General features: G+C 36.5%; 2 protein-coding genes across 2 annotated transcripts; one reads left to right on the top strand and one right to left on the bottom strand.

Moving 5' to 3' along the window:
* Window positions 1-23,781, bottom strand: LOC136807140 (uncharacterized protein C05D11.1-like). Its single transcript, XM_067063718.1, has 24 exons — window positions 23,326-23,781; window positions 22,887-22,969; window positions 22,611-22,769; window positions 22,084-22,239; window positions 21,827-21,880; window positions 21,608-21,730; window positions 21,179-21,322; window positions 19,932-20,042; window positions 19,574-19,665; window positions 19,226-19,328; window positions 18,511-18,840; window positions 18,126-18,317; window positions 17,415-17,517; window positions 7,981-8,111; window positions 7,599-7,717; window positions 7,009-7,070; window positions 4,531-4,616; window positions 3,996-4,147; window positions 2,691-2,868; window positions 2,233-2,376; window positions 1,496-1,612; window positions 1,087-1,130; window positions 573-725; window positions 1-204 (listed from the first exon to the last, which is right to left on the bottom strand). Exons 1-24 carry the CDS (start codon window positions 23,462-23,464, stop codon window positions 150-152), a joined length of 3,030 nt encoding a protein of 1,009 aa, XP_066919819.1. The 5' UTR covers window positions 23,465-23,781; the 3' UTR covers window positions 1-149.
* Window positions 4,995-5,703, top strand: LOC136807144 (uncharacterized). The gene is made up of 2 exons (XM_067063720.1): window positions 4,995-5,102; window positions 5,336-5,703. The coding sequence occupies exons 1-2, from the start codon at window positions 5,084-5,086 to the stop codon at window positions 5,647-5,649; spliced, it is 333 nt and encodes a 110-aa protein (XP_066919821.1). The 5' UTR covers window positions 4,995-5,083; the 3' UTR covers window positions 5,650-5,703.

Genomic DNA, 23,781 nt, shown 5'->3' with positions numbered 1-23,781 from the left:
TCATTTGTTTTTGTTTATCTTGCATCTTATTGCGACTCATTCATTCATCACAAAATTAATTTAATAAATACTGTACTAAATTTTAAAAACATCTACAAGTTCATGACATAATTGTGATACTCTCCCTAAACCTATTCCCATCTAATGATTTATTTGAGAAAAGCTTCCTCCAAAGTCTTCAATTTCTCATAATTGATGCCAAGTCTGAAAGAGAAAGAGAAAATATCAATCACAAATATGAGTACCATTAAAGCCCATTCTCGAAAACCTTAGGTAATGAAAAAGACGCCATGCCTGTCACAGTACTTCTCATATGTCTCTTTCAGAGAAAAAAACCTCGATTTCCAGACAAGTGCAATGTTGATAACAGGAGTTGAAATACTACTTCCAAATATTAACCAATTCAGGAAAGAAATATTTGGGGTAGAAAAAAAAACATTTTCAGTGACTTATTTCCACGACAATTTTTCAGGCCTTTTTTCTACCCTTATCAATTCATTCTCCAGGTCCGGCCCCATGAACCAGTTTTTTTTCTAGGCGAGTTCATTTCACGAGACAGATAAATAACTTACTCTCCGAATGATTTGAGGATTTCATCAATCTTGGTTGGATGGCAACACAAGGTAGCAGTGAATACTGAAGGGTCGAAGAGTTGAACGAAATATTTCTTCCCAACCATTTTTAAATCGTCAATCGTAACATTTGAAATCTTTTTTAGCAGGTCCCTAAGATGAAATCGATTTGAAAGACATTTGTAAGCCTAGATTTCTTTTTATAAACGACGTCAGTTTATTGTAAGACGGTAACAGGAGTAAGGTGGGTAATGAAAAGGTGTCATGTTCGATGTCCAGTTTAAAGGAGGATTTTCAACCCTACATTCACTCGATAATCAATTCCACTTATGTCGCTTTTTTAAATTTGTCGATGAAGACATTGACCGACTGGTAATCTTGAATGATTGAGGTCAAACTACGAGTTGATGTCGTATTGCGACTTTTGAAAAATATCAAACACGAAAGGAATGGATAAAGACTAAAGAATCTTAAACTGCGAAGCGCAATTACATCATAATCCCTAGATTTTTACCTTCGAAAGTTTGAATCAATTTCTTTGAATTCTGAGATCATTGACTAAAAGAAAAACGAAACCACAACACTATTAACAAATTCAGAGCAGAGAAACATTTGATTATCACACATCGTCATTAAAACACGAAAGCTATTCCAGCCCTTGTTCAATTCATATATGGCAATTTAGTGTCTGTCCCATGGTTTGGTAAGAACCCTTGTTGTAAAACCCAATTCCAGTCTTTTATTCTTTATGAGAGTGCAATGTTCTAAATGACAACTCGTTATCACCAAGTATACCAATCTTTAACAAAAATATGTCAAAGCGCTACTGATTGTCTACTGGTCGAGAACCTTTTACTGGGTCTGGGTCGTCAATGAAAAAGGTCAAGAACAAAATAAATTAGAGTATATCTATATTAGCATACCATTAGAGAAGCACTACTAATAGTCTGTTCTTTAGCGATGAGTTGATAAATAATACCACTTCTTGCTGAATCCACTTGCGACTCATCGAAAGGCGTCTTTCCGGAAACGAAACCATCCTAAGTAGAAGTAAAGTGTCAAAGTTAGAATGGTTCAACTTGTGTTTCAAGTCATCTCACGCAGAAGAAGATTCTCTAAGCAAATGGAAAGCTTTCAAATCTCCTGTTATAGAAAAACCTTATACAAGAGTGGTGCAAATTTCAAAACATTGACGAAACCTAATTTTGACATCCGGCTAGGAATATCTTATGTTCCAGCACAAGATAGATATCAGCAAGTTTATTAATTCTGTGTTGCAAATTGTTTCAGCCACTGGTCTGTTCTCAAAACTATAAATCTAAAAACTCGTCACTTATGCAAACAAAGAGCATATAACCAAGAACGAACTTTAATTCCATTTATTTTCTCGCACTTGGCCGCGCAAAAATTAAAGGGTGCGCGAATCAACAATCGTTCCGAACGTGTAGAAATCTCATCTTAGAGCTCTTATAATAAAATGGGACCTCGGTTCATGTTAAATATGCCTCTGGAATGTAAAATCTAGCTTAAATGCACACTTAAAGTGAGTAAAAGTTCCGATTTCACGTGTTTTTTGCCCTCTTTACCTGTAATCATCGTCAAAAACACTCAGAAATTGCAAGATGCGCGAAAATTAATGGGATTAAGGTAACCAACTTACCACAATCTCTTTGGCTGTTTTGTAAGCAGCAAAGATATGAGTTGAACGAGCCAAAACGAACGTGAGCTGAGAAGTATCAGGGGACATCGACATCCGGTAATGGTAAGAATATCCACACCCTCGGATCTGTCGCCATAATGGGCCCTGGTAAAGAGAATTATATGATAATATGAAAGAATTAAAATTATTTGTTCTTTTTATTTGAAAAACTTGGCCGAATGCATGAAGGATGTAGATTTTCTATCCTTTTAGTCCAAAAACTCATCTAAGAGTGACGGATCCAAAAATCAAAACGCCCGTCAAATAAGACCTATTTTGCAGTCTGTCCCAAAGAACAAAGACAAGTTTGGTCCGCTTCCAAAATTAAAAGATAACGCAGAGATGAGCACTAATTCTTGAGCACAAGTAAACATGACTTTGTGATAATATTTTAAAAATAATAAATAAATTTTATTTACCTCTAGAGCGCACAAATATTCAATGAAGACAAGAATAGCCGGATAATCGGGATGTTGGTAACTGTCAACAGCGGGCGATACTTGATACATGAATGCCGACTCAACGGAACCAACCCCGATGGCTTTCAGTTTACGTTCATTGGATAAATAATGCAAATCGTGTGGTACTTTTGCTAATCTGGAAAGAAAATTTTAAAGATTACTTTTCTCTTGGGGCGAAGGTTGGAATATTTAGGTTTTAAGCCTTAGTAATACTTACTTACTTTACTTCAAAAGATAAATTTTATTTTGATAGATAAGAAAAGTCTCAGAAATGATCACAGATAATAAATCATTTTATGAAAATTTTTTCAATCATTTGGATCAAGCCTAACATTTCAGTTCACTTTTCCTTTCATTTAGCTTGGTTCTACATTTAGGTTTTTTTCACCTAAATCGTATTTTTTTAAATAAATAACAGACAAATTTGGTTTCCTTCGTTTAAATCGAGTTTAATTGTGTTGTGTTTCAAGTTGCGTGTAAATTATACAGCAAAAATATTTTATAATGAATGTATTTGGCCTTTCCTTAGGATCCGTATCAGCAATTTCTGGGGTTAATTTTTTTTTGCTCATTCGAAAAAAGTGCGTAAAATAGCAAGGATTTTCAAAAGTAAAATAAAAACGAATGATTGGTCCTGTCGGATAGAGCACAAAATTTTTCTCAACTTCAGTTGAGTTAGAATCTGAGAATGTGTGTCTGTCTGTCTGTGTGTGTGTATGTCCCAAAACTTTGGGGCAGCCTGGAGACTTTAAAAATTGTTCGATTTGGCTGAAATTTGGCACACTTGTTTCTCGGGTGATTATCTGGGGGTGTTTTTTTCATTTTTCAAAAGTTTTGATTTTTGGGGCCTGGGGACGAGTTTTTCGCCAAAACGAGGCTAAAACCTTGGGGCAGCCTGGAGACTTCAAAAATTGTTCGATTTGGCTGAAATTTTGCACACTTGTTCCTTGGGTGAATATCTGGGGGCATTTTTTTCATTTTTAAAAATTTTGATTTTTGGGGCCTGGGCACGAGTTTTTCGCCAAAACGAGGCTAAAGCTTTGGAGCAGTCTACAGGCCTCCAAAATGATCGGATTTGGTTGAAATTTGGCACACTTGTTCATTGGGTGAATATCTGGGGGTCTACAATTGGGCCTATGAATGATTTGAAGCCACTGAAGTTGAGCCCAGTGCGTTGCGCACGTTCGACTATTTTCCTATTTCCACTCCGGAAATTGCTGCGATGGGCCCTAAAAATGGCACCTTACTATAATATAGACTTACAAGTCGAGAATGCTTTTCGATTCTTTGAAATGTAGGTCCAACCAATATTGATGTGGATTTTCCGGCAACGAATTCAAATTAGCAATGACGTAATAACGGAAATTTTCTGGTCGTAAAAGACTGGTCCGGAGAGATTCCATGTTTGATAAAATCTGAAAATAGTTTTAATAATTGAATAAGATTCCAAGCTTTTAAAAAAAGAGCTTTAAACTTAGACTTAGAATCCATAATATTTTTAGATATCGAATTTCTAAACTTATAATATTTAAAACAGTTTCTTACCTATTAGAATATAATTTTTGTCTCTAGTAGCACAAAAATTTGAAGCGCATATAAGGCTTAGTGTCTGCGGAAAGGGAAAAATACGGGAAGTTGTTTTACATCTCTATCTTCAATGATTTTAGTAGTTTTTCAAATAGTGCTCTACTGAAACATTAGTTAAAAAATGGCGAGTAAAACAAGAACTAGTCAACACTAAAACTCATGAACTTAAGAAACATGTAAACAGAATTTATTGATCAACGCGAGATAGTACCTGTGAGGAGTTTTGATCCAAATCTTTGATGAGTTTGCTCAAAAAATCGTGTTGTCGAACCATGTTTCCTGCATAGACATTCGATTCTGTAGGAAAAAAGTATATTCATTCATTCATTCATTCATTCCCTCAGTCACTAATCCATTCTATCATTCATTCATTCATTCATTCATTCATTCATTCATTCATTCATTCATTCATTCATTCATTCATTCATTCATTCATTCATTCATTCATTCATTCAATCAATCATTCGTTCCTTTAGAGCATCAAACAGAAAAAATCAACAATTTTTCTCTCACAATAATTGAACAATTCGCAATCTTTACATTGAAAAATTGAAACAGTGAAAAATTAGTGTAAAATATATATTTCTTCATAAAGAATTGATCACTAATAGAGATTTTGACACTGGGAAAGAAACAGTTGTTGTGAATTACCATCATCATAAGTAAGCGACAGGAAGGCAGTAGAGATGCAGTGAAAACAACAGGGAGCAGTAGACAATTCAAGAGAAGGAAAGTTTGAGGTGGCTGGTGTCCTACAGATCATCATGTTTCAACGAAAGAAAGGTATCTAAACAATCGAAGTTTTAAAAATCGATTCTTTTCTATGTGAATCTCTGTTTATTGTTTACCCTTCTTAGGCTTCTTCTTGTCTTTTAGAAAGTTTTTTTGACAAGCCTTTCCCCAAGGTTCCGTAGTGCTCAGATTTCAAAAACATGGTCTAGGGAGACTGGGGGGGGCTTTTCTAATACGTTTAAAAAGTTATTTTACCGAAATAATCTTCGATATTCTTATTTCAGGTCGTCAAACGTGCGAGAAATTGCTAACGTCAGCTCTTTTGGTAACACTATCGATCAATTTGTTTCTACCGCCCGCTGAAGGCTTCTTAAAAATCGGGCGGAAGAGACATGTCCAAGAAAAGGCGGATCGAGATCAAATGTTAAGCGGCCTGATGAAATTGCGCGAACAGGCGGTCAAAGATTTGTTACAGAAAGTGTCCGATCTACGTGATATCGATGATATGCTCTCTTTCAGGGAATGGAATGAAATCGGAGACCAAGAGCAGTCTTTGTGTGACGTCAAAAATGGCGGAAAATGCGACAAGAAGAAATGAAGAGGGCAGGAAGCGTTTGAAATGTAATATAGTTTTATTTGAAATGAAAAAAAAATTCCCAACACCAAGTTTTTTAATTCATATTTCTAGTTTTGATCTATATTTATATAACTTTGTTTGTCACTGTAACTGGTGAAAATTACGAAATTTAGCTTGCGAAAATAGAACTTTGGACGTTAATAAGAACTCAAAATAATGCTTGAGTTCAATCAAAACAGAAAAACTATTTTCGACAAAAAAAACCGATGAATTAGCGAGAGGATATAGCAGGAGCGAAAATATTTTAGCACCTTTTTACTCAATTTTTTGCAAAATAACTTTTCTTCATACACGCTATTTTTTATAAGGATAGTGTACTTTGGATGAGGGTCAAGTATTCTTAATAAATTGCCAAAATTGAGGGTGAAATATTCTTAACGTATTCTTACTTTTTTAGACTTGACTTTTTACAAACACGAGAAATGATCAATTTGAGAGTTTTGGACTTTTGAATGAACATTTGGTGCTAAAGTTACATTTCTGCCTCAAAGTTTAAATTCAAGTCTAACAAAGGAAGCAGCTTTTTTATGTTAACCAAATACAAAATCACTGTATTCTAATCAAATTCTGTGAAACTCACCCTAGAGGGTATTCTTAGGGTATTCTTAGGGTATTCTTACGATTTGGCCAATTTTCACCCTGATATTCCTATAGAAGATATTCTTATAAAAGAAAAAGCGTGTATTCATATAAAGTTAAGATAATTAAGGGTTAAACCAAAATCAGAATTCAAACGAGTTTGGAGAGAGCAATGGACAGGTTGATGAGAAAATCTTTCATTCTTCTATTCATATACCTTTTACTATTGCCTTCGATTTGCACCAAAAGAACGAAAAACATCGAAAAAAGAAAAATTTTCCTCCCTTTCAAAATGGCAGATAAAGTTGCGACTGATAAAGGCTCGAATGTTCGAAAGGAATCGTCCCCATTTCGTTGTTGGTTTTTCAGTAAAGAATGTTATGGAAATACAGAAAGGATCGTGCGTAAACAACAACAAAACAGAAGTACGGCGGAATCACGTCCAAGATATTGGATTACCGGAAAACGCGAAGAAAATTCACCAGAACAACCAACACAGAAGATTGAAAGGAAATATGGACGAGCTTGGCCTTGAAAAAACCTAGCACCGAACTTAAGAAAAACTATTTTGCTTTATTTGACATATTAGAGTCTCTTTTCACAAAACTATGTTGACTCTCGTTACAATCTTTTTCATTTTGTAAGATAGTCGAGTTCAGGCTATATATTGTAATAAAACATAATTCTTGATTATCAATTTAATTATGCTTTTAAAATCATGAAATGAAAAGTCAACTTTACCTTTATTGTAAGTGATATCGTCCAATAAACTTTTGACAACCCTTCGCCCGTTTCGTTTGTGACTGAAATGTTAATGTTTTTACGAAATTTAATTCCTTCTCCACATGCCCAAGTGAGACATTATAAGAAAAGGTGCTTATTACTCGCCTTTCAGGAGAAAGAGCAAGAGAACTAACTACTTTAGGGGAAAGATTATCGTGATTAAGCAAATTCGCCAAACTTTTAATTTATTGAGAATCAATTTCCCGAATCGAGCTTATCTTATTCGCAATAAAAATCTTTTGCGATTCGACGAAATTTGAATCTTTGTATCACGTTAAATGAACATAAAGGAGGTACAACCTGAATTACTTTTCATTATGCCAGCCAAAAAAATACCCCTAAATTACTCCAAGTTAAAAATATTTTTTTCTCGAAAATTAACTTAAGCGAATCAGCCTGAATCAGCTGCCCTCAAAGATAACTTTATGAACTCATATTTCTTGTCCCAAGGTTATAATAAGTAGAAACGAGTCAGTGCACAAAATTCTTTTTGCTCGATGCCAGATACTTGAAACATACCTCAGCAAAAGAGGTGGGTGGGTACTTACTTAGGCACATCTTTGACAATCTTATTAGCACACGTTTTGATTCGATCAGTAGAGAACTGTAAATTATAAAGAACGTCTCTTGCCCAACGAACGCCTTTCTCGTATTTATCGTTTTCAACCTACAATAGAAAAAAAGTTTTAGGAGCAACTTGGGGCATCTTGTTTCAATAATTTCCCTAAAAACTGGACTTTTAATAGTAACTTAACTAAGCAATAAAATGATGAAATCCTTTCATTGTTAAGTCAAATCACATAGCAAATGAGTATGCCATTCTTTTGGATCAAAGCCAATAAGTTCGAAAATGTTAATCACAGTCATCAATGAGAAAAATACCAGGAGAGGTGCCAGCGATTGGTCGAAGCTACAAAAAATTTCACTCACCTTGAAAGATAGTACAACAGTTGAGGAAAAGGAGCCTGGGGAGAAGCGTCCACCACCAATCCCAATACCAGCATCAGTGTACAAAGTGTCTGCTGCCAACTCTTTCACTACTTCTTCGTATGGAATAACCTCTATAACAAAATTATTTGATAGGGAGTTTTATTGCAAATCTGACTTGTGAAAACTCTAATCAAGTGGAACTATATTTTTTACTATACTATACTATACTTTTTTACTCCTGGAAATTCTTTCTCCAAAAGTTTAAAAACCCAAGTTACTCTTTATAATCTCGTGGTTGATTGAAATTCGAATGACGTTTTTGCTTGCGTTAATTTGTAATTTTATATCGCTTAAAATCAGACGAATTCATTATGCCGAGCGGACGCAGTCTAGAGTGAGTGTTCACTTAGGCTTGCGGAACGCCGACTAAGTCCTTCTTTCACTTTCGCTGCTCAAAGAACAAGATGGCGGATAAATCCGCTGCACCGAAAGTGAATGATGCAACTGAATCGAGTAAAATCAAGGGCATCGTAGCAGAAACTGATCCCAAAGTTGGAGAGGAAGGAAGAAGAACTTACAGTAAACACAAAAAGAGACAAAGATCTCCTTCCGGTTCATCTTCAGAGAGTTCCTCGTCGGATACAAACAGCATCGTACAAACAGTTCGTCATCATCAGAAGAAAGAAGACGTCGAAAAAGGAAGAAAAAATCCAAGAACAAACGTAGAAGGAGAAGTAAATCCCCTACAAAGTCACCAGAACGTGAACAACCTCTCTTATTTCAAATGAAAGAGGATGGTAGTGACTGGATGCTAGAACAAAGACTAGCCCAATATTTGAACGGTCACATCACAAAGTATATATCAGATAAAGATATTTCTTCAATGGTGCTGGAAGAAATACCAGTTCCCTCTAATGTGTCGAATACATTAAAAATGGGCACTTTAACTGACACCCTACTGAAAGAGAAAGGCTACATGGGAACTAAAACCCTAGCCGTAGACAAATCTATTTCTCGGATATCATCCAAGATACGAGACATTTTTGCTCCACTTGCCTTAGAGAAAATGTGGAAAACTCTAACAAAACAATCCAAAGCAGCAGACTACACTTCTCTTAAACAATACATATTTTCCAGACGACTACAGGACCAAAAGAGGAAACCCTTTTCATGGGGCTCTTCCCAGACGAGCTGTAAAATGGAGAGGTAAGAGTTTCAAACACACTACCCTGGGAAAATACACCAAGGGATAGAAAATCTCCTAGAAGAGATAATAGTACCCCAGTCAACATTGATTGCTGGCAAAACAAAATTATTTCAAAAGAATTGGGCCAAAATAACCCAAGACCCATGCATCCTGGAGACCATCTCAGGCTTGTCAATCCCAGTAATGGGAAAACCAATTCAAAAGACACCACCAAGGCAAATAAATTTCGACTTAAATATGAAAGCTCTAATACGGGCAGAGATAAGAACTTTACTGGAAAAAGGGGCTGTAAAGAGAGTTCTTTACAAGCAAGGCCAGGTCCTGTCCATTCCGTTTTTGAAAGAGAAAAAAGAACCAGGGAAATTCAGACCTGTGATAAACTTAAGGGGAACTCAACTCTCATATCCCATACCAAAAATTCAAGATGGAGACCCTAAGCGATGTAAAGAACATTCTTTAGAAGGGGGACTTCATGGTCAAAGTGGATCTGAAAGATGCATATTTTTCTGTCCCAATACACCCACAGTCCATGAAGTATGTGAGATTCAGCTGGGAGGGAAACCTATACGAGTTTCAATGCCTAATGTTTGGACTAGGGCCAGCTCTCAAAATATTCACGAAACTTCTCAAGGTGCCCATTTCTCTATTGAGAAGATAACAGATAAAACTGATAATCTACATAGACGACATCCTGATTGTAGCAAGGTCAAAGAAGGAGGCCATCTTCTCCAGAGACACAACGATCTTCTTACTGGAGAACCTAGGATTCACAATCAACATAGAGAAGTCTGTACTGACACCATGTCAACAAATGGAATACCTGGAGGTACTGATAGACAGCTCCAGCATGATATTCAAAGTCCCTCAGGAGAAAATGCTAAAATTGAAAAAACTTTGTGTCCAAATGCTAAATCTGAAGAGCTTCCCTATAAGGAAACTTGCAAGCCTAATAGGGAATCTAATGGCAATAGCTCCAGCCTTTACTCTAGCTCCTCTTCAAATAAGACTCTTGCAAAAATGCATGAACAAACAGCTAGCGAAAAACAAACAACACTACGGCTCAATGATGAAACTAGACAACACTGCAAAAGAAGAGTTAAAGTGGTGGATAGGAAACTTCTCCTCAGAAAACGGCAAGGACATAAACATTCGTCCCCCAGATTTAATTATAAGCTCAGATGCGGCAAAGGGAAAAATGGGGGGATGGGGAGCTCATTGTGGTCAAAGCTCCACAGGAGGGCTATGGACAGAGTCAGAGAAAAGGGAACACATAAATATCCTAGAAATGAAAGCAACCCTGATAGCAATGAAAACCTTTATAAAGGGGAATCACCTAAGGTCAGTACATCTACTGATAGACAGCCAAGTAGCCCTGGTACACATTGTGAAAATGGGTCGGCCGACAAACTCTACCCTAATAAGCCTAAGAGATCTGCTCATTTTTGAACCAAAAGAACATCAGCCTCACTGCAGAATATATTCCTTCGACCCTAAACAAGGAGGCCGACTTCGAGTCCAGGAATGCAAAAGACTGTGGGGACTGGAAACTAGCAAGGCAAACGTTCAAACACATAATGAATGTGTGGGGACCCCCAGAAATCGATCTTTTTGCCTCAAGAACCTCTCACCAACAACAGACTTACTACAGTTGGAAACCAGACCAACACTGTCTAGCAGTAGATGCACTGAACCAACCCTGGGACCAAAACCTAGTGTATGCTTTTCCCCCATTCCCTCTAATAGGGAGGTGTCTGGAAAAAGTAAGGAGATCCAAAGCAACAGTGATCCTAGTGGCCCCAATTTGGACGACTCAAACTTGGTACCCAGTCTTATTGGGAATGCTAATATCAAACCCAAGAAAGATAGTAATGAGGGAAGACATTTTAACACATCCATCAGGGGAGATCCACCCTCTAATACTGAATTAAACCCTCCACCTAGCGGTATGGGAAATCTCAGGAAACAAAAGCTTTCAGGCAAACTATCACAAGCAGCTTCTCCCTTATCCAACAGTCCAAGGCAGAGGGAACTAGAAAACATTACCTGTCAGCCTGGAAAAGCTTCAGCAGCTGGTGTGATAGGGAGGAAACTGATCCCATTTCAGCCCCTATAGAGAAAGTGGCCAATTACTTAGGTACCCTATTTGAAGAAGGGAAAGAGTATAGCACCATAAATGTACATAGGTCAGCCATCTCGTTCTATCACCAACTAGTTGAGGGCTTGCCTCTGCAGGACAACACCCCATGGTCACCTCTCTATTAAAAGGAGTCTCAAGACAAAGACCCCAGCTCCCCAAATACACTGAAATAAGGGATATCGACACTGTGCTCAATTATATAAGGGAGTGGTCAGATAATACTAAAAACAATAACACTTTTTTAGGAATACTAGCACCTGACAGGGGCTCCGAGCTAACAAACTTGGACATAAAGCTAATGGGAAGGTCGGACTCCACTATTATTTTCCACTTAAACAATCCTCCAAAACACTTCAAACAAGGGAAGAAAGCAGAACCCATTGAGTTCAGGAAATTTGATTAAACTATGCCCTTACAATACTTTAACAAGTTATATCACAAAAAGATTCAGAGACAGATATAAAACATCGAAGTTGTTCTTAAGTTATGTTGAACCACACAAGCCCATTGGGAAAGACAGCCAGATGGGTCAAAGAAATGCTAAAGATGGCAGGCATAGACACTGCCATTTTCCAAGCCCATTCTAAGAGATCAGCCTCAACCTCCAAAGCACACCAAAAGGGAGCAAAAATAACAGACATTCTAAAAATGGGTAATTGGTCTAACACGTCAGTATGGCAGAAATTCTACAACAAAAACTTTAGTACAGCAGAAAAGTACCAAAACTTGCTCCTAAAGGACAATGAAGCTTTAAACAAGGACTTAGCCGGCGTTCCGCAAGCCTAAGTGAACACTCACTCTAGACTGCGCCCGCTCGGCATAATGAATTCGTCTGATTTTAAGCGATATTTTCCTAGGCCGAAGGCCGTAATGGGAAATTTGAATTTTATGAGCTTAAAATCAGACGAATTCATTCCCATCCCACCTCCCTACTTTACAGTGTTAAACAAGTTTAATGCGACAAAACTCAAAAACACTTTCTCGTTTAGGCAACCTGAACGGACCACCAAGACGAGGTTACTACAGAGGTAGAGGAAGAAGAGGAAAATAACATTTTATTTACATTTTTATTTACTTAGGATTTTATTGATGTTCATATCATAGTTTACTTCATGTTTATATTTCGAAAAAAGAAAACAATCTACGTCACAGGTGGCGTTTACAAAATTGACATTTACTTATTATATTCCATTTGCATCACTTATAGGACGCATCTACGATGTTTTTTCTTAGCCTTCGTTCCACTCACTCTAGACTGCGTCCGCTCGGCATAATGAATTCGTCTGATTTTAAGCTCATAAAATTCAAATTTCCCATTACGGCCTTCGAAGATTTTGAAATTTCCCGCGAACTTGTAATTTCCCTCCAAGCTTTTGTAATTTCTCTCCTAGATTTTGTAATTCCCCGCAAAAGTGAAATTTCCATCGTTTGGAAATTCGTCACCTTTTTTCGAATTTCTTACTAACTTCGAAGGCTTAAATGGATTCGCGTTTCTATGACTTTTTTGAGACCTCTTTTTAAAGTTTCAAATTGATTTCAAGTGTTAAATTGACGTCTTTCAGAATTGTTAGAGTTAAAATCCAAACCTTGAGATTAACCAGAAATCACACGCTTGTTTTCGTGAAATTCTGGATAAATTACCCTCGGTCAAATTTCGAAATGTTTTAAATCTCAAAAAATTTCAAAATTGACCTCGGGAGATTTATCCCGAATTTCCCTCATAACCATGAGATTACTACCGGGTGCGCCACAAAAAAGTTTCTCTCTTTAAAACTAATTTTCTCGAAATCTAAAAATTCTAAAAGAACCATTCCTATCCCATTGGAAAGAAGAAAGATAAACTTAAATTTTGATGGGTCATTTATTAAATTTGGTTCATTAGATTGAAAGTTATGCTCAATCGAATAAAAAATTTACTTTCTGAATGTGCTCAAAAACGTTAAAAATTGACCTATCAAATCAAAAAGAAGCATAATTACAGCATAATGATGCATCAGTAATTTCGTTTTAGTCATCAAAAATTATAATTAGTTGTCTAAAATGACCTTTTGTTATATAAAGGATGGTTGAAGTACATTAAAAGGAAGAAAATTTGTCGAAAAAAGCCAAAAGATCTTGTAAAATTCAGAAAAATATGTACTAAAGTTCCTTCGGCTATACCTTTACTGATCGTATCTAGCGCCCTTCTAACGCCCAACTACGCCTTCCACGCTCCACTGGGCAGCAACTTAGCAATTGCTGTCCAGCCCTCCTAAACTTTAGTGTTGTTTCGGCAGCGATCGGCGGCGGACCTGCTCAGGACATAGGTTTGTAAGTATCCATTTCTTATTTATAGCACGATTGTAGAGCGTTGTCATTATTAAATATTAGTTTATTGTAACTGCATAGTCTCCCGTTCCTGTCTGCAAATAGGATTAGGTTCTACTCCCCTAGGTTCCTCTAGCCCGCCCCTTTCGTAGTCTAGACTCACTCACCCACTGCGTCTTATTCGTCTGCTAGGCCAGCACGCGGATAAGGCTCCAGTACATTGGCGCCCAACGAAATTAAACAGTGGTCTTTCTTTTGTTTCTTAAAGCCTTACTGGCTAATGATTACTTTTCTTTTCACCCGAAGCTAAAGAATTAAGAAATCACTCCCGAGTCTAGGGAAAGGGTTCTATAGGATTTCTTCCTTTCTTGGGGTGGGGTTCCAGATACTCTGTAGAATTCCATCGCATGGACCTGTAAGGAAGGTTATCTTTTACTGCATATCCCTAATCAAAAGCGGTTTCAAGCTATACCAGCAAACAAAATAAGGTTCGGGATTCTAAACCATCGGGTGGGCGATAGGACGCATCCCCAGTTCAATAACGGAATCCACAAGACCAGGGTGCACTGTCCTCTATAAGGTGCGAACGCTGTTAAGCAAGATGTAGGAGTGTGTGTGATGAGAGGAGTGTTGAGAGTTGACGTAGAAAGTTAGAAATATCAGAGTGACGCTGTAGTCGTGTAACGACTGTCACTCTTCTCGCGTTTTTGTTTCGAGCTTGGGCTGCCTCGAATCTTTTTCATGAATGGGAAGAAATTAAGGACAAGTTGCCTAGGCCCACACAATGTGGATGAGAATTAGCTAGTGCCGGAGTCCCAGCGCGCGGTGAGCCGCCAGTGGTTGTTTTTCATTTGCCTTTGTGTTCGATAGAGATATTATGAGAAATTGATGTATTGAGACATCTTTCAGAGTTTACGGTTTTATTGAGATATAATTTGAGGATATTGAGATCCTGTAGTAACTGATGTATTGAGACATCTAGAGTAAATGATTTCACGGAGATGTGATTTGAGAATATTGAGATTTTCATTCCACTATGGGTAGTGGACAATGTACTTCGGGACCCAAGCGTCCAGGTTTTAAACCCGAAGTATGGGCCAAAAGTTTCAGATATTTTTTTTTCTCTTTTTAGTTTTTTTCAATTTTTTTTGTTTTTTTTGAACTTTTGGTCGCAAAAATAGAAAATTAGAAATTTTTTTCAGTTAATGCAGCAAGTGTGTAGAGATTGTTTGATAAACGAAAATTGAAGCCGCTAGACTACAGGTGTTTGTAAACGAACAAAACAAACACCTGATTAAACAAAACGAACGATGTTTGTATATTAGATCAGAGTTTAATTCTAATTAGACGCTGCTGATCTAATCGCGTGGGTTGCGAAATTCGATAGGAATTCGCTCATGCAGTGGCTAATTTTGAGTGTCGTATGCCGAGTGGAGAGATCTGTCGACTAAGGGGTCCAGGCACTCTACCTGAAATTAAACATATGCTTTCAAGTTTTTCGAGAGAAGAGATTTTTAAATTTGACCTTTTCTCAGTATCTTTCAGGAATTTTTTTATGAAAAAAGAAGCAATGACGTACAAGGTAAATTACGCAAACTCCGTAAGTATTCTAAAAGTACCGCAGGCATCGTTCCGCCTTGCCTGTCTTGCCTGTTTTTTTTATCCCTAAAATCACAATCAATTTTCAGTTTTTTTTAGAAACAGATTCCACTGTAACAAAGGTCAACTTGCTTTCTTTCTTAAAATTTTTTCTTGTTAAACTTTCATCTGAATGAGGTCTGAAATTCGAGTTCTCTTCTTATCGGGTCGGAATTTAAAGGTGTAGAAAGTTCTATAAAAAATCGTTTCATTTTTAAAGGAGAGAGAGAGAAAGGAAACGAGAAATTCGAAATTGTGACCGCACACCGTATTTCATTTTTAAAGGAGAGAGAGAGAAAAAAAAAGGAAACGAGAAATTCGAAGTTGGGACTGCACTCCGTATTAAATTTTTATTTTAATTTCTAGGTTGAATCTGGTTGAATTAACGATTTTTTATATATATTTATAGTATTTGCATAGGGATTGAAGAAGACAACACAAGAAACGCCACAAACCAATCCTTAGTCTCCCTGAAACCAAACCTAAAACCCCTAAAACCAGAACCCAAAAGACCTATGCCCCTCCCTGCGGTAGCTACTCATCTTCACCCATCCAACCAACACTTCTACAAACAACTGACTACCCAAAATGGCAACCAACACCACCAACGCCAAGGGAAACCTGAATCTGCTGGCCTACTAAATATGACCACCAAAGGAGAAACAAAGAGACTGGTGGCTGAGAAGACACACCAAACAACCTCAAAACAAACAAATGAACTTTTAACGCCTGCTAAACCACCACCACAGGCAGCTGGGGATGACACCACTACCAGTCATCCACTATCATCAAGCCACCAGTATTAGTGGAACCTGCTATTTCCGCTACCACCATAATCACCCCAGAAAGTATCCCAAGGTCAGCAGAAGATGATCCATCCACCAACAGCTGAGAAGCACAAGACCTGTCCTGAAGAGTGGCTACCCCCCGACCAATCTCCGATCCCCCCAAGCAAAGATGGAAGAAGTGTCAAGTTTAGGAAATTTTTATTATTTTTATTATTTTATTAGTCAGCCCTGAGCAGGGAACGCCTCCAAAGAAAACGCGACCCCACGTAGCCATTTAAGGTCGGAGGAATGTACTAAAGTTCCTTCGGCTATACCTTTACTGATCGTATCTAGCGCCCTTCTAACGCCCAACTACGCCTTCCACGCTCCACTGGGCAGCAACTTAGCAATTGCTGTCCAGCCCTCCTAAACTTTAGTGTTGTTTCGGCAGCGATCGGCGGCGGACCTGCTCAGGACATAGGTTTGTAAGTATCCATTTCTTATTTATAGCACGATTGTAGAGCGTTGTCATTATTAAATATTAGTTTATTGTAACTGCATAGTCTCCCGTTCCTGTCTGCAAATAGGATTAGGTTCTACTCCCCTAGGTTCCTCTAGCCCGCCCCTTTCGTAGTCTAGACTCACTCACCCACTGCGTCTTATTCGTCTGCTAGGCCAGCACGCGGATAAGGCTCCAGTACAAATACATCAAATATTGGTTTCGAGGTACATCCAGCCTAGACTTTATCCAGTCTACAACCAAAAATCTGAAGAAAATCTCGGTAAAAGTAAATTAAAATGATTTTGATGAGGACTCTAAACCCTTTTGACCCATCAGTTTCAAAATTTATGTTTTTGATTACTGAAAAATGTTCTTAATCATGTAAAGCCTATTGCGATTGCTAGTTTTAAAATAAAACTTTGATAGGTCGATTTTTAACGTTTTCGGGCACTTTCTGAAAGTAACTTTGTTTTTCAATTGAGCATAACTTTTGATCTAATGAACCGAATTTATTAAATGACCCCTCAAAATTTAAGTTTATCTTTCTTCTTTCCAAAGGAATAGGAATGATTCTTTTGAAATTTTTCGATTTCGAGAAAATCAGTTTCAAAGAGAGAAACTTTTTTGTGGCGCACCCGGTAGTACAAATAGAGTCCTAAAATGCGACATCAAAAATATTCCTCGTAAAAGTTCAAAGTTTCGCCTAGAAATTGATGAATTGGAAAAAAGAAAGTAAAGAAAAAGCCTCCAAAGATCTCAAATTGTAATTTTTCGCTCGGATATACAGTTTATAGCATCTCGTCCAGGAGAGATTTGGCAATTACATGATTCATGTTATGTCTCCTGGCAACACAATATAAAAAAATAAACACTTACTTCCATTTCTGAGAATGGGAGATTCATATAAGAGTTCGGTATAAAGAGGTAACAGCATCCTTTGCTCGTTGGACAATTTGGCTGAGTCAATAACGATGTAAATCTAGAAAATAAGATTTGCGATAATCATAAACAACTGCCATGCTTTGTGTGGTTAGACTACTCGCCTGAATGGGGAGGGGGGGACTTTTCAAAACCTTATTCAATTTATTGGTGTAGAGGGTCTGTTGTCATTTATTGGCTTTTCAAACCGACCGCTGCGATGGAGTGTTGGTGAGAGAGGGAAGGCGATGAGAGAAGTGCTGCTATTTATAAGTCATACTTCATCGCAGAGGTCACCGTACGAGAATTTTTCTTATATCAAACAGACAACGCGCACAGAGTGTACTATGAAGCGATAAACGTGAGATACACTCTGGTACAGAGTACTAAGGAGTGCCTGTTGTTTTAGTTTTTTATCTTTTTTATGGGCATTTTCCATTTATTATGACGCAGACAAGTTCCTTCCCAACGATTTACAGTCGCTTCGCCATAACTTGAAAGCGCAAGGGTAATGCAAATTTGTTCGAATTATTAATTTTCGAGTTATGAATTAGGTTCGAGTTAAGGAGACATTCGAGTTATAGGTGTTTGAGTTATGGGGGTATCCGTTGTATTATAGATAACGGATCGACTGTAGAAAGAGCGAAAAAAAGGTAACAGGTGACAAACCTGTGTAAAGAGAGATTGCACATGGCAGACGTTGAATGCAGCAGGGAACCCATCCAAAGGGAACTTCTTGGCAGCTTCGAAGTTTGCTGGTTGTGCAGGTGAGTAGTTTCGATAAGAGTTGACATTGTGGAAAGTGACACTGTCTGTTGAGGGGACTTTCAATTGTGTGATTAATTCTGTCGGATGTTCAACCTAAGGTAGAAAAAAAGCAGTGTTAAGATTCTTTTTTTTGAAGAAAAGCCATGAAAATTAAAAAATACCGCATTAGAAATTCATTTCTTTTGAAGTAAATTCAAGTCATAAGATCATAAGATATAAAAGAAACAAATGAGCAACGACAAAAATTCCAACACATAGATGGGAAAGAATGGCATACAATACAAACCGAATTTTCAGCGATCGCATCATCAGCGATCTTCTTTTTCTTGGCTAATCCTTCTTCACCTAGCTCCTCACGTTGTCTTTTAACACGTGCTTTCTCCTCCTCACCAGACTTCTCCATTTTTTCTTCACTCGGGTCACCAATGATGACCACCATCTTTTGATCCATCAGATATTTCTTCATCAAATCAGTCCAATAAGACACCGGTTCTTCTTTCAACTTTTGTAAATGTTTGATTTTGTCCACATACTCTTGCATGGTATCACTTTTGGTGGAGTATAAGAAATCGCCGATTGATAAGAAAGCTAGCGTGTCGTGAGGTGAATCTTCCACCTGTCCAACGGGAGAGAAGATCAATCAGTCGTCTGAGACGGGAAATTAATTTTACACAGCAAATTACTAGCATGTTCTCTTGAAATTTTGGTAAATTATTAAGAATTTTGAGACGGAAAAGCCTATTTATACATTTCACTGAAACGGAAATCTGTCTGGGACAGAAGAACTTTTAACACTGAGAAAATGCAAAGAAAAATACAAAGAAAATTAGGGGAGTTTGGCGGTTACATTTCACAATGCTTCAAGCATAATTTGTCAATACATTGTGTGGGGGTCAAATAGATGGAACTGAGTGTAAAGATGTTGGTACTCATTGATTGAAGGGAGTTCAAATGTAAGGGAGTTGTTACAGTTTGACATTGTTCAGTGGAAGGTGACTTACAGCATTCATTTCTTCAAGAACAGATCGGTGAATCTGCGCTTTCATCCTTTCCATGTCGAACTCCTCTTTCCCTGATGCAATGTTTCCAAGGATCTCAAGAACACTGTCGATAGAAGGAGATTGATAATAAAATTCAGGATGGTTTTCTACACAACCTTTTTATATTACATTACAAGCTTTCCAAAACAATTGACCCTTACTATGTACCTGTACCTGTACCTGTATCTCACGCATAACGTAACATGGACAATAGATTCTTCAGTGGAATAAGAAAAGTTTTAGGTTTAGATTCGATGAAAGTATCATCACCCAAAAAGCATTTTTGTTAAATAACGCTCTTATACATACTTAGTTTTTATGTCATCCAAGTTTTCCTTTGGTACATTATCAGCTGCAAGACTAATTGCAGTTTCTTTGTTTTCGAAGAACGAAAAATCGATCTGAAATGAGTAAACAAAATAGAGCTTTCAGGGGGGGGCAGTTGTTGTGGGAGTGTTTGTTAGTCCAATATCAAATGGTCAATTAGTTCAATTTGGTTCGATTGTATAATTTGCCTGATTGTCCTTGTCGGAAAGCAGATATGAACCTAAGCAAATTGAATTAATTATCAAGAGATCAAAGGCAGAATAATTTCTGGATACAATTTTGTACTAATTAATATGCAAATAGAAATTAAATACAATGAGAAAAATAATAAATGTCTTACATCGCTACACAATGGTTCTTCGATTTCCACTAAATCTCTTTGCAAAGGAGCAACAGGTGTATCGGTTAAATAATTGAACAGCATTTTGATACCTTGAATCTCGTAATACTCCTAAAAAGAATAAAACTTATGTAGTTCGGCTGTGAAATGACAGTAGATTTCCTAAAAACGGTTATGATGCTGATACTTATGATATCCTACTAAAATTCATTTCTGTCGAAATACCGGGTGACCCACGAAAAAGTATAAGAATTTGGAGGGTAACTGTGTCCGAAAAAAATTGAATTTTAACTAAATTATTCTCTTTTTGTGGTAAAGAGGAAAGGCAAACTTAAATTTTGATGTATCATTTTTTAATTTTGGAAAAGTGGTTATTGAGATATGGAGGTATAAAGTCAAAAGTCATTATAAAAAACAGTTAAAAAACGTCAAAAAAGACAGTTTCAAATTAATTGATTAACAAATAAAAAGAGACATCGAGTGAGAAGCATATTTACATTTCTTTTACCGGAAGGATTCAGAAAAGAATAACAAAGGTTGACAATTCTTTTTTAATCATATTCATCCATTTGGAAAAGTACGACCCCTAGCATTAATACAGCGACGAGCCCTAGAAATAATTCCATCGAAAGCGTCTCTGATCATTTGCTGATCTCAGTTGTTACAAGCTCTGACGATTGCTGCTTTCAACTGATTGATGGTTAGGCATTTTGAAAATTCTTTATGCTACTTTTGGTACTTTTCATTTATTCCCAAAAGGACGATTTGGGAATCGTCTAAAATTAGATATTACTTATTTTTTTCTTAACGAAACTTTTAAGACAAAGAAATAGCAAATGATCAAAGGAAAGTTGTTTGTTCTGATACAAATTTGATACTGTCTTTTTTGACCGTTTTTTATAATGACTTTTGACTTTATACCTCCATATCTCAATAACTACTTTTCCAAAATTAAAAAATGATACATCAAAATTTAAGTTTGCCTTTCCTCTTTACCATGAAAAAAGAATTTAATTAAAATTCAATTTTTTTCGGACACAGTTACCCTCCAAACTCTTATACTTTTTCGTGGGTCACCCGGTACCTATTTGTATTTTTGATCAAATTAGCATTGCATTGATTGAAGCTTGATTGAAGATTGATTAAAAAATAATTATAATGCTACTGGGAGAGCTGTATCAGGCTTGTATGTGTAAATTTTATAAACATGCATTATGTATTCACGATCGTAAGGAGAATTGACTTACATTAACACTAGGACCTCTCCATCCCAGTGTGACTGTACCGACAGATTCATCTTCAGTAGGGAACAAGACGCGCTTTTCCACAAGTTTCTCCGTCAATGGAGGTACTTCACTCATCCAGGGTCGTGTTAGCGGTGGTAGGGTTTTCTATAAAATTGGAAAAAAAAATTGTATCTTGAATGTCAAAATCATGAATATGAGCTACATATTTGGTTTAAATTTTGTCTTATTTGTTATTAAGTAGTCAGACATAAATAAACCTTATTAAAAAAGAATAATAACTGGAAGATTATAAATATAATTTTTTTAGCTACTTTCATGAGATTTCAGTAACAAAATTTGTTTGTTGAATATTAAAAAAAGAATTATTAAAATAATGAGCAATTTGGCGAAGAATTGAACTTTCTTCAGGGAGGTTTTACTGTGGCTGACCTTGCTCTTGATTTTCTCTTCAAAAGGTTTGATGGCTTCAAAGACTTCCTCGGGTTTTACATTACCAGTAATAATTAAACACAAATTATCTGCACGATAGAAATCTGTATGGTAATCTTTGACCTATAATGTTTGAATATAAAAAGTTTAGACATTATAGTTTTGAAACTTCCCTTTTGTTATTTTTAATATTATAATACATTTTCATAGAAAATTTACCTTTTTGTGACTACATGTCTCTCTAAGATTCTTCATTATGCCTCCAGTTTCACTCTACAAGAGAAAATAGTCATCATATCATTCTGGAGAATAGATAGGCAGGAACAAAAGAAGAAAGGAACCTATAAATGAATTTTGTAACATCAAGTTATACACTGAAAACATCTTCAGTATTTATTTATATTGGAAGTTTATCGTGGCTTGGATCACGAGATTTAAGTTTGGCAGATTTATTTCTTTAGAACAACTAATAATACCTTATAACCACAATGACCAGGGTACATCTCTGTAACAAATGCACGATGTGTCAAACTACTACCAGAATTTTCTCGAGCTTGCATTTCACAATAGACAATACCAGCATCCTCTCCCTCTCCATTGATATGATGCACTTCTGTTGTATAATGAGCTTCCTAGGAGTAATATCAAAGCATTGCTGCTATTCAAGGTGAGCACCAAATTTATGCTGATTTCAACAATTTTTTGTGTCAATAATTAGTGCTCTCAGACTTTTGTTGCTTGGCTATTAGAAGGTGAGGATTGTTGACTCTACAGCAGTTGAAATTCTACAATGTTGTTCAATGTAGTTCACTATGTTAACTGCTACAATCAAGGTCGAAATATATTGAGATTTTAATGTTTTTTAGCATTTAAAGTTCGGGCGAGAATTACTATTTTATCACTTACACTTTCCTTCATTGAATATTTCGATTTTGTTTTCCAATGGAGTTCACTATTTTACCTGCTAGATTATTGTTTAGAAGTTATTTTTAGTAAGTAGTACCTTGATTGTGGGATATAGTAGATGGTCCAAATAAATTGGGATGAGATTCAAAAAGCCTTCACTGCCAGCAGTAGTCATGGTGTAACAAGTGTGATCAACATCTGTCCAAGCATTGGTACCTTGTGCCAAACATCTATTAGCATACAAGTCAAGAAGTCCCTAGAGAAAAAAATCAATTAACATCTACTTTGACTTAATATTTTTTAATGGGTAAGGAAATCCTATATAGATTAGATATCCTATGTAGATTGTATATTTTGAAATACAACAACTCACCTTATAAGGATACTTTTCACTTCCCATGAACACAATGTGTTCAAGAGTATGCGGCAGACCATCATCATCATGAGCTTCAGTAGCTGAATGAAAAATAAAACAAGATACAGTTGACTCAAACGAGGAATCTTATTTGTTCGAATTACAGAGATTTGAATTATAGAAAGATCTTAAGAGGGTTTCTACTTGATAAGGACTGGAAACAAGTTCGAATAATTGAAATATCTGAATAAAAAAAAGTTTGAATAAGCAAGAGTTTACTGTATTAGATTCTTTTATATCTAATTGTAAACTCGATGAGCTGTTCATTTAAAATAGTGTAACGCCACTTGCCATATTTTTACTTAAGGAATAATCTGGATCAATGCTTATTACTAGATTAAAAATAGAAAATTTAAAAATCATTTAAAAATCCTCCTATATGAATTGCAGTACACACCTAAGCAAAAGTAGCCATTGACAAGGGGCCCTTCAACATTAGCAATACAAACAGTGATACCAGTTGCTTTGGAACGATATTTCTTGATGGGGATGATGTCTGATACAATTGCTGATGAAATAAGCTCAAAACCTTCCATCTTTATCTTGTACTTCTTATTAATCAGACCTACGTAATAAAAGATTTTAATAATTCTGAAGTCTCATCTCAAAGCAACATCCATTCCAATTCACATCAACATTTGTCTATTGCTGATGCAAAAGTGCTTACTGTATTATAGAACCAGGGTTTTTCTTGTTTCTTGAATTAGAAAGGCTGACGCGATTTTGCCACTCTTCCCCATAGATTTAACCAAAATTAGAGCAGTTCCCTTTATTACAACGTGTACATTGTAGATTGCATAGTAGAAATGAAGGTCTTATACTTTTATTTTTCAGTTTGATACTTTTAATGCCT

This window comes from Clytia hemisphaerica, unplaced genomic scaffold, assembly GCF_902728285.1.
Source record: "Clytia hemisphaerica strain Z4C2 unplaced genomic scaffold, Clytia hemisphaerica genome assembly, whole genome shotgun sequence".
NCBI lineage: Eukaryota > Metazoa > Cnidaria > Hydrozoa > Leptothecata > Clytiidae > Clytia > Clytia hemisphaerica.
Note: the sequence above shows the minus strand (reverse complement) of the source record. Positions and strands in the feature narration are given on the sequence as shown.